Source organism: Anabrus simplex, chromosome 1 (assembly GCF_040414725.1).
Source record: "Anabrus simplex isolate iqAnaSimp1 chromosome 1, ASM4041472v1, whole genome shotgun sequence".
NCBI lineage: Eukaryota > Metazoa > Arthropoda > Insecta > Orthoptera > Tettigoniidae > Anabrus > Anabrus simplex.
In genome coordinates, this window is record NC_090265.1 from 1,341,603,378 (window position 1) to 1,341,615,874 (window position 12,497).

Below are 12,497 nucleotides of genomic sequence, written 5' to 3' on the forward strand. Positions count from 1 at the left end.
GCCTGTCCTTCTGGAATCAGTGTCTGTTGCTGCTTCACAGAAAGTGGGTATAAAGTGTATTACGCAGGTGAGACTTGGTGCGGTCAAAATCACATGGTTAAATATGTCTGGCAAGAAAACATACAAGTGTTGAATTGTAATTCCTCAAACTACGATTACCATCGTGGTAATTTAGAGGCTGTTTTTGGATGGAGAGGGGGATTTAGAACCCCATCTGGTGCCAGAAAACGTGTAGAATAAAAAGCATTTTTAAAGCTGCCTTTGGAGGTCCAAAACCCTTATGTGACAAGCTGATGGGAAATGTAAAAACTGTAAATATGCGACAAGTCAATTAGAAACATTTGCTAATGTAATACACGAGCGCAACATTATAAGTGAACACGTTCAGACTTGTGCTAACTGGAATCATCTGTTGTACTACCCCTGGCAAAAGCAAGCCGATTTCACGCCGGTGCACCTACCACTCGCTTTTAAATAAAATTCAGTATCAAATACAATAATCATTGTACATTTGAGTTATACAATGATTTGAAACAAAAAACTTCAGACCTTTCTGATGAACTCAATCGATTTCAGAAGACCACCCAGTATCAAACTGACAGCCTTTTACAACAACTTTTTTTCCAAAGTCTATAAAGTAATTAAACATTATAAATATATTTATAACTAGCTGATGTACCCGTGCTTCGCTATGGGATTCTCCGAAAGAATGACTTGGTGGTTTTCCTAACTGAATTCAACATAGGTCATTACAAAAACGTCAGTAGGAATGTAGCGATTGAAAGCAATGTTATCATATAAAATACTCGATCAAATGAAAAACCGCACACTTTCTCACTTTCAACGAACAGTACTACGGTGCCAATCTAAGAGTCCAAAGTTCCAGAGATGGAATAACCAGGTCACAGACTGCCGTGAACCCTCCTCTGTCATTATTCCGTTAAATATGTACACTACTCATTCCAATCAGTGCCTCAGTGTAGGGAATGAATAGCTCGAATACTATGATGAACCAGTGTGTTACCTACCAAATATATCAGGAAATGTATGAACCAGAGGAATGGCATGCTAAAGAAGAAAGTTATCTAACTCCCCAGCTACTTCCCGCCAATATACAGGCAGGCTGTTACAGTCGGTACGACCAGGCGAGTTGCCTGTGTGGTTAGGGGCTCGCAGCTGTGAGCTTGCATCCGGGAGATAGTGGATTCGAACCCCACTGCCGGCAACCCTGAAGATGGTATTCCGTGGTTTCCCATTTTCACACCAGTCACACCAGGCTGTACCTTAAAGCACACCACTATTCATTTTCTATCCCATCGTCGCCATAAAACCTACCTGTGTCGGTGCGACGTCAAACAAATTAAAAAAACCTCGGTACGCTTCAGTAATCCTATCTATCGGGGATGAGAGGAAACAGAAGACAAAAAGCACATCACAGCAAACAATGGTCAATGTAATGTTATTGTTGATAAAGTTTATGAGCTTTCTATATTGCTGGCCTTCACATTAGTTTTCTTTCGACTCTGTGATATTAGGGTGTCCTACACAATTATTCATATCGTAGACTGTAGTTCCTTATTCTCAGACTTTACATACCGATTTTCACTAAATTCTGTTTACCCATTTTCTCGTGGCTCGGCGCTGATATGGACTTAGTAACAAAAATCCAAATTCATGAATATTTCTGATTATATGCAGTACGGTAACAATGTAAAAGACATAAGTGATCGGAAATTTAATAACTTCTTACATAACTACTACTAACTTACGACATAACTAAAGTTATGTCAGTTATGTAGTATTTATCGATAAGACCACTAATAACATAAATAACTTATTTGAGAATTACATTTCAGGCCTTCCCCTAAACTACCATTTCACTTAACGTGAATAAAATAATTTGTAGCCTAGATTGCAGCGGTTCATCACCCGACATTACATACCGATTTTCATTAAATTCTATTCAGCCGTTTTCTATTGATGCGTGTACATACATACAGACAGAAATTACGGAAAAGTAAAAAATGCATTTTCTTGTTACTGTGGACATGACCGATACAGAAATACCATTCTTTTCAAATTCTGAGCAATGTACAGACAAAACTCTGATTTTATATATATAGATAGTGCATTCCATAACCCACCTAAATCTCATATAAATTGGACAGTGCGTTTTTTATGTAATGGTACTACAAAGTTGTTTACAAAAAATGGGCAAGAAAATAGGTACTTATTGCATTCCGCCTAATATAACATTCACAAGAAACATAATTTAAAAAATGCTTATACCACCAGAAAATGCAGAATAAAACAAGCTTTACGATGGTGTGATTATATTTTAGATTGGTGGACTGGTTGAAATTTTAGTACTGTTTAAACTCGACTGCACACACTTTCTGCGCCGACAGTAGGTAATCAGCCAAGATTTTATAGTTACATTTGAGGAAAAACGAGAGAGAGAGAGAGAGAGAGAGAGAGAGAGAGAGAGAGAGAGAGAGAGAGAGAGAGAGAGAGAGAGAGACAGAGTGAAAGAGAGAGAGAGATAAAGGTTTCTGACCAATACTGATAGAATTAAATGCACTATATATATGCTAGAATGAGATAGCTGTGAAGTAAGGAAAAAAAAAAAAAAAAAACACATACTGCTATATGCATACAAGAAAATGAACAATTCTTTTAGATTATAAATAACTCACTTTTTATAAGCCTGTTTCACCAGATTCGTGATGCTAGAGCTGCCTTGGCCAAATCCCATCTTGTGAGAGATTGTCTTCCACTGATTGTGATTGGTAACTCTATTATAACCACCTAGTTTATGAACAACCTGTAAAGGTAAAACAAAGGAGGTAAAAATCTTTGAAATCTTTGTCACTTGTGCTGTGAAATAAACAATTCACAAACTATCAACACAACTATAGACTGATCCGAGCAAGGATTCAGATCTACAGTCCCTGGAAAGCATAGCAGGTTCTCTTAGAAATTGTGAATACTATAACGGCATACTTCACCAAATGGAAATGGGGGAAAAAACTCCACTGTACAAGATCATTAAATCCAAAACAAGGAAGAAGTGCTCAGAATACAATCAAAATGAATGAAAACACAAACAAACGCTCACTATATCGTAAAGGTTTCAAAATGAAGTTTATGTTAGTTACATTAAACCAGGAAGAAAAGTAGCAATTTGGACTAACACAGAAAAACAGTATTGAACATAAACTACAGATTACTTACACACAACAAAACAAATCAGTCATTTTTTTGTTCCTTTCCAGTACTTACGTACACAAAGTTAAATCTTAACCTATCTTGTTCAAATTTCCACGATCAACATGTGCCTCTAATATACACTAAACAGTCGAAAGTCATGGGAAGACTGAATGTTTTATTTATTTATTTATTTATTTTCATGCCTTCATTTGTGGCGAAGTTAAGGCTCATGGCCCTCTTACACTTAACCACACATTATCTATAATAAACTTCAAAAAACAGAATGAAATATAACAAAATATATATCCAAACCTCATTCATTCTTCCATTCATACTGCCATTCATACAAGCTGGTTATACATTTAATAGGTAATCTCGGCAAGACCGCTTGAAAGAAGCTAAAGAAGTGCAATTCCTAACACTGACTGGAAGAGAATTCCATAGCTTTGCACCAGACACTTGAAAGGAGCGGTTAAATGAAGATGAGCAATGCACAGAAATTGAGAGTGTAGTAGTCGATCATGTGTTATGTTCATGAGAGGAGGAGAGTAAATTGAACTTTGAGGATAAATACTGGGGTTTAGATTCATTCAACAGACGAAATACGAGAGTTGCAATGTGAAGATGTCTTAGTTTATCGATTTTTAACCAGGAGAGAATTTCATAATAGGGGGAGATATTTCAAAATGTAATTGAAAATATAAACCTAATGCACGAGTTCATTCATTATCATCCAAAACCATCTCCAGTTTCCCGGGTGTGGTATATGAGCCTCCTCCAGCTCATCCTGTCCTTGTACCATTCTTCCTCCACCAACTTGTCCCAATCATGACCTCTCTTAGCTAAATCTATCCATTTCCTTTGTGGCCTTCCCATGAGTCGTCTTCCTTCTATCTTTCTGTCAAATTCCTTCCTTGCAGTTCTGTTTACTGGCATCCTCTTCATGTGACCAAACTACTTCAGTCTTGATATCTGAATCTTACTGAGGAGAGAATAATCTATTCCTACTTCTCTAATTTTCTAATTCCTAATCTTGTCTTTCCTGGTTTTCTGGATCATAGTGCGTAGGAATTTCATTTCAGCTGCCTGAAGTTTGAAATTATCTCTATTGATCAGTGTTGTGGTTTCGAGACTGTATGTAAGAATTGGTGTATAATAGGACTTGTACAATGTAATTTTTGTTTTCATGGGTATTTGCTCATCCCACAGCAGGTGTCTTACCTGGTGGTAAAATTGTGTTGCCTTATTGATTCGATTGTTCACCTCATGTTTTGCTAGGTTGTCATTTGATGTAACGCTACCCAAGTATTTGAAAACTGGAACGCTGTCCAGTTGAGCTTCATTTAACATGACTATTGGTTCTGCTCCTTCCCCATACACTTTCATCACCACCGTCTTGGTCTTGCTGATGTTTAAACCATATTTCTTAAACTCCTCATTCCAGCTTTGTATTCTCTCTCCCAATTCCTCTTCTGAGTCACTCCAGATCGCAACATCATCTGCAAATGTGAAGGCTTTGATATCTCCATGTTCTTTCCTTTTACTAGATTTCATTACTACATCCATTACAATAATAAATAGAAGTGTAATTTTGATGTTTGTTCCATGGTGGCATCTATCATTACAATATCACAATAATTAAGCATGGGAAATATGAGGGTCTGAATAAGTTTAATTTTCATGCTTAGTGGAAGAAGTGATTGGCGAGTATTGAGAGGGTGAAGTGACGAGTGAATTTTCCTACAGTTGCTTGTTATGTGCTCACTCCAATCTAGTGAGTCACTTATGATAATCCCAAGATTTTTTACCGACTTCTGAAATGGTATACCTACACCGCAAAGCAAAAGTGAAGGCAATAACTTCTTATTAAGGATATTTAGCTGCCTTTGTAGCCGTATTGTAACAGCTTGTGTCTTGTTAGGATTAATTAATAAACAGTTCTTATTAAAATAGGAGCTAATCAGATTTAAAATAGAATTTATCTGATGAATTCCAAACTCAATATCAACAGCTTTACAGTGATAATATATTTGTAGATCATCTGTATATAAATGACACTTACAGTTACTGAACTGAGAAGATATATCATTGATATGTAGAGTAAACAGAAGAGATCCAAGCACAGATCCCTGTGGAACATCTGCTTGCTTCGTCTTCCAGTCCGTAGTCATGCCGTTTATGACAACACGTTGTCGGTGATTGGTGAGGTATGAAGCAAAGAGCTGAATGGCAGAGGGACTGAGATTAAATCTTTGTAGTTTCGCTAATGATATGTCAATATTTACTGTGTCAAGCGCACTACTGAAGTCTAGTAAAATAAGTATAGTCATTTTCCGCTCATTCATAGCTCGCCTAACGTCGTCTATAATTCTTAGTAGTGCCGTTCCTGTGCTATGTCCTTTCTTGAAACCAGATTGGAAGGGGTCACGCAGAGAATATTTCTCCAGGTATTGTTCAAGTTGGCTATAGATCAATTTTTCTACAGCTTTAGAGAGTGCTGAAAGAATGCATACAGGATGAAAGTCAGATGCTACATTAGCTGGCGACCTTTTTAGAACTGGGACAACATGTGCATCTTTCCATTTTGTCGAAAAATAACCATGGGAGAGGCATGCATTAAATAAGTCAGTAATAACTGCCAATATTATATCCATAATGTTAGTAATAAAGAAAATAGGGATATTAATAATGAGCTGCCCCTCCACGAGTCCTCGTAACAGCAGCAATACAGCGAGGCATTGACGCTACAAGGTGTTGGAATTGTTCTGGAAAGATCTGGACCTGCGCATCTTGCACTGCTACCCGCAATTGGTCTTGTATAGTTGGTGCAGGGTTCATGGAACGTACACCAGCACCAACAGCATTCCATAAATATTCAACTGGATTAAGATGGGGGGGATATGAAGGGCCAATCCATGGTCATAATTTCACTGGAGTGCTCTTCCAACCACCCGAGTACCATCAAAGAGCAGTGATATGGCACATTGTACTGTAGTACATATACTCTTCAGCCTTGGTATCACTGGTATCGCTCACACATCATTAATTACAGAGGATCGCACCGAGTGACAGGAAAAGACGGTGTGTTGAGAATGCTGAGAAACTGAATATTTTAAAAGCTGTGAAAGAGAGCAACAATAAGATGCGCATTGATATTGCCCAAGAATGAGGTATTCCTCCATCCACCATAAATTATATTGTGGCGAAAGCAACTGTGATCCAAGAAAGTATGCATGTATTTGGCATGTCTAGCAACAAACATATTTGCATTTGAGACTGAAAAGACCGACTCCCAGAAGCTGTTTATTGCAACAATTTAAGCAGCACAAAGCAGAAAATATTCCTGTTAGTTGCCCTGTGCTTACAGAAAAAGCAACTGAACTGGCGATCAGACTTGATATACATATATAAGATTTTCATTCGCCATCGGGCTGGCTACAAAATTTAAGATTAGGCATGGAATTAGTAGCAAACATGTGAATAGTGAAAGAATGTTGACAATATTGTGAGTGGAATGGAACTGCAACTGATTAATATCATGTTTGTTCTGCATTGACTTTAACTAATAAAATAATTATTCCTTTAATTGGAATGTTTTATATTTCCAACATTCAATACTTAGTAAGGAATAAATATGTATCTTACTAAATATTGAATGGTGGAAATGTAAGTCATTCAATTTACAGGATTAATTATTTTATTAGTGGAAAGGAAGTAATTTGAAGGAATTGACATCCCACCTACTAAATATTGAATGGTGGAAATATAAATCATTCAATTTACAGGATGAATTATTTTATTAGTGGAAAGGAAGTCATTTGAAGGAATTGACATCCCACTATGCTTGCAAAGACATATTTAATGCCTGAGTGAACAATGGCATTCAGAGCAGAGAATTATCAAAGATGAAAGTGCAGCAAAGAATGCATAACAGTGTTGTTATGTGCAAACAGGGATGAAACAGAAATACTGCCTCCTTTACCTAAAGGAAAATTTTCAGTCACAATGTTTTAAAAGCATTGTGACACTTCCTATTACATACAAGGGTTAACAAGAACTCGTGGATCACAACAGAAGTGTCTGAAGATTGGTTGGGAGGAATAGAGACAAAAATGGGTGCAAAACTTAAGACAATCCTTCTGCTTGAGGACAGATGTACAGTACACCCTCCCAACGCATCATACCCGAGAAATGTGACAAAATTTTCCCTGCAAATTACACAAGTGAATTGCAATCACTGAACCTTGGTATCATTCACAATTTTAAGTTGCATAATCACAAGATGTTGATACAACACACCATATGTCGCACAGGAGGCTGCATTTAAAAAGAAAACTTTTTTTCTTCCTGAGTGACCAGTCACAAAAATATCAGATGTTTTACATCATACATTTTGCTCAAAATAGACTTCAAATGTTTTAGATCATGTTCAGTACATATACTACATGTGGAAGAGACGTTAAGTACAGAACAGAAATGAGCAAACAAACACCAGTGGGATCCAAACCCACAACCTTCCCATTTTGAGTCTGATGCTCTTACCAGTTAAGCTATGGTAACCTAGGTTATATTTGTTCTGTTGGAAAGGATCTGAGATTACTACTATCACAAGTATAGAGTGTGCAGGAGTTGCCTAATGCATGTCAATTCAATCAATATTGAATTTTCAAGACAGCATTGTACTCTTATTTTTTGCAAATGCAAAAAAGTGCAAAATGCACTTAAAGGCATGCAGTCCCGTATTTTCATTTTTCACAACTTGTACACCAACTTTTAATGCGGTTTAAAAAAAAAAAAAAAAGTCAATGACTCAAAATGTAAAAATTATACCGAAATGCAACATAATGTGAAATCCACAATTTAAAAAAAACCAAACCTTTTCCACCTTTCTTTCTTCTGGGAACTTCTACTGGGGAGTTTGCATACCCTTGGAATGTTTATGAAGGCTTGACCACCGTTTTGCGGCAATTAAAAGGCGGAAACACTATCGTCACCTTCCGTGAGCTCATGAGTATCATGTCACAATTTGACCTATCCAGAAAAATATGCCTCTCTCTCTCTCTCTCTCTTTTTTTTTTTTTTTTTTTTTGCTAGGGGCTTTACGTCGCACCGACACAGATAGGTCTTATGGCGACGAAGGGATAGGAAAGGCCTAGGAGTTGGTAGGAAGTGGACATGGCCTTAAGGTACAGCCCCAGCATTTGCCTGGTGTGAAAATGGGAAACCACGGAAAACCATCTTCAGGGCTGCCGATAGTGGGATTCGAACCTACTATCTCCTGGATGCAAACTCACAGCCGCGCGCCTCTACGCGCAGATGTGCCTTTTTCAAGCTATATGAAATGAAGTGAGATCACCGATCACATTGCAGCTTATGACACGGCTGTTCACATGAGCAACTCGTTGCTCAACCATCGCTTTCATTCCCTTTGTGCAAGTCAAATCAACAACTGCAGATGGTGAGGCCGAAAATATCTGTAACACAACAAGCAGACCACCAAGCTTGTCAAAGTAAATACCTTATTTTACGGTTCTATACTGCATATTTGAATTTTATCCAATTCTTAAAAACAAAGAGAGCCACGAATTTAACAAGGACATTTCTGTGTTTACACTTCATGAAAGATATCTAAAATGACTAAAAACTAAATTAAATTTAGGTGCAATAACACAAACCCAAATTAACTGCCCAATATTCATAATTGTAATATAGTAAAGATCTTGTGCGTAAGTAGTTTCAACTAATTTCTATCAATTGTGAATTCAGGTACATGCCAGGATCGGGAGATCGGCCAAAAGCAACTGTAGTCTTTGGCAACATTAGATGCACCTGATGTTTTTCACTGTTCATTGGTTTCTGGGGTATGAATTTGTAAACTGCCTCACTAATTCTTTAATGGTATGAATATTATAAAACAGCTATTGTTGAACGAAATGAAATAATTTATTGTGCAGTATCATTCTTGTGAAAGCTGATTATTGATGATTAAGTACCAATTGCGGTCTTGAGAACAACAAGAGCTGACGCAGTCGAAGTGCAAGTGCATTATTAACATCTAGTATTGGTTTCGTGGTTTATTTACAATTTGTAGCCTCTAATAAAAAGTTTTCTGATTACTGTGAGATTTTAGTTAAAATAAGATTCAAAAAAAGTAAAGTAAGTGATTTGAAGCCTCGAAAGATTGCAGAGCTAAAAGCATTAATTGGCACCAATATGTATTCAAATCATATTTCTTGAAGATTGGATACATCTGAATCATCCATGAGGTGTAAAGAACTATTTTGGCGAGGAATTAGTCCCCCGAAGAACAGTTGTAGCAACTGCTCAACACCTGTTGACTGAATCCACCACGTACTCAAGAGAACGACCAGCAGTACTACAATCAACACGTCTGCCAACGATTGTGAGATACCACTGGAACACTGTCGAAGTAACAGAATTCCACAAGAAAATCTTCCACTCACTTCAATAATTTATCTATATGTTATAACTGTAAATATCCCGTGATATACCTGTAGTTGAAACACACGAGCAGTAAATATATTAGCTAAATAAATAAATAAATAAATAAATAAATAAATAAATAAATAAATAAATAAATAAATAAATAAATAAATACAGGTGTGGCAGAAGACCAATATTTTCACCAAGGTCCAAGCACACCTTAGAGAAGATATGCCTTGAGAACCTGTTTGCTTCTACAAAATAAATTAAAATGAAACGAACACAGTAGTGTCATTGCATTTGAAAGGACTGTAAAGCGCAAAATTTCACAGATGAACTTCAAGGCTCGAAGGCATGCCCAAAAGCCAAAACTAACTGCTGCTATGACATCAAATGTCTTGCATGGGCAACGGAGCACAAGCATCGAGACTTGGACTTCTGGAAATCATGAGTATCATTAAAGTGTACAATATTTGCCTGCATACAGTAGTGTTAACACCTTGGGCCCGAGCCACAGAACCGTTCCGTGCTTCGTCTCGGTGGACCAAATACCGGACCACGGAACTGTTCCGTTGTCTCATTTTACTACGTAATTCAACTTTTCCTCAAGAGATGGCAGAGTGGGTTGCATTTGTGATTTGTGTAGGGATTCTTTCTTTGCAATGTTATATGCTCTTTGCTAATATATATCGATAGTGTGCTTGGTAATATTAGTTTGAAGTGGGCTATCTCTCGACTCTGAGATTCGCTTGTAAACAAGATGGCTGCCAGTATAGAACTGATATTTACCGATATATAACCCCTTTTAGGAAGTAACGATGATTGGGAATGTAATTTTTTCAGTGAAATTAGTAGTAATATTAGTATTAGTGTTAGCAATGCTCCTGAAGAACAAATAGATGTGGAAATTGAAGAGGAAATGCAAAAAGAAGGCCGTGTTACAGCTCAGCAGGCGGACTGAGTACGGACCTGTGATGCTAATAAAATAAGATGTTTTACTGTATTCCTTGTTCCGCAGTTTGTGGTATGAAAGCCTTTTGTTTTCATGTATATTTAAATCTTTAATGGTCTTGTAAGTAAGAAATTTCTCATGATATGAATCGACACTATATTTCCTCCAAAATAATCCCAGCGCCAATGCAACAAATATGCAGGGCTCAATGGGTTAAATGTATTTTCTGAGTTCAAGGCCATTCCTAAATCAAATCTTAAATGGCCTTTTCACTGTTTCAGGTTTGCTTTAGTGATGAGTCCACATTCAAAATTTTGGTAAACAAATCTCAGTTTGTAAAAAGGTGCCACGTGAAAAGTACCACCCCGATTGTGCTGTGCAGACTGAAATATCCCACCAAAGTCAAGGTTTGGTCTGTCGTCAGTGGGAAAGACACTGGACGTCAGTATGTAGTTGAGGGAAGAATGCAGCAAGACCTGTAGAAGGAGGTGAGGAGGAGTTCCTACCTCAAAAGAATGGTTCCCTAATATAGAACCATTTGTGTTTATACTACACGGATCTCCATGCCACACAGCACGATTGGTAAAAACCTTTTCTGGAGCATGAACATGTCCTTTTGTTATACTGGCCAAGAAATTCGCCGGACTTAAACCCGATAAAAGATGTTTTGGGAGCTGGTGAATAAAAAGGAAGTGACAAAGGAAACAATCACCACAAAAATTTGTCTCATTGAAAAGATTATTCAAGTCTGGTATCATCACCAACAGATGCAGGACACTGTACAAACTGCTATTAACAGCATGCCAAGATGGACTGCAGCAATGATAACAGCTAAAGGCAGCTGGACCTTGTATTGCTTCCTTAACTCCTATTATGTTAAAAATTCAAGGTGTGTGTAATATTATGGCCAGAGACTGTACATTGTTACATGAATATGTACCTCGCTGTGGAGATGCAATGAAAGCTGAGATTGAGGAGTGCCTACAAGGAGAGCCAATTGTTATAGTTGCAGATGAGACTTCACACAGGCAGGGATGATGTGTTTTTGTGATTTTTTTTCCAGAACAATATGTTAGAAAGCAAACCAGGATGTACTGTATTTCTAAGTAGGTGTAGCTTGCTTGACAAAGCAAATGGTACTGCTTGTAGCAGGGCATTTTGACACTTTGAAAGAATATCTCTCAAATGAAAATGTACTTTGGTATCAGATTCAGCTTAGTAGATGGGGACAGGCTCTAAAGCATAGGAGACTAACTGCTGATCATCTTATGCACTTTCAGTGTTTTGTGCAGAAGGTAAACTTAGTTGGAGATGTGATTTTAAAAGAAGTGTCGCAACTAAACCATTTTGTATCCAAATTGAAAATTGGTTTCTTACATTCAATAAAACTGGAGAGTGCTTATATTAATTTTCAAGGAAATTTATCCAAATCTTCCAGCAGTAATATTTTCTTTCCCCATGCTCACATACTGGAATTCATGGTTTAAATCTGTGGAATATGCTCACAAGAATTCAGATGCTTTAAGAGTGTCTTTTCAATCTCTGTATGCAAATCTTAAGCAGCAGTTCTTTATCCCTCCTAAAAGTTTTTAAATGATGAATGTCATTATTTTGAAGAACAGTGCCAGGCTAAATTTGAGACCCAGGTCTCTGTCACAATTAGCAAATTTATTACCCAGTTGGAAAACTCTTCCTAACCTTTTGCACGTAAGTTGTGGGATGAGTTATTAACTTCATGCATTGTGCTTAAAAGGTGTACTGGAGGAAGGTTACCCACAGATATGCTGCAATTCATGGAAATGAAAGTGCAAAACACAAAATGAAAATCATGTTTATGGAATGTATGCTTTAACGCAACATGAAGTTGAGCTGTCACATGATAGAAAACATG

General features: G+C 37.3%; 1 protein-coding gene across 3 annotated transcripts in view; it reads right to left on the reverse strand.

The window, feature by feature from the left end:
* htk (hat-trick) overlaps positions 1 to 12,497 on the reverse strand; it is a 564,009-nt gene that overhangs the window by 373,966 nt on the left and 177,546 nt on the right. For all 3 annotated transcript variants that reach the window (XM_067137785.2, XM_067137784.2, XM_067137786.2), the window contains exon 11: positions 2,697 to 2,824. In XM_067137785.2, coding sequence (XP_066993886.2) covers positions 2,697 to 2,824 — 128 coding nt within the window. The remainder of the gene's footprint in view (positions 1 to 2,696; positions 2,825 to 12,497) is intronic.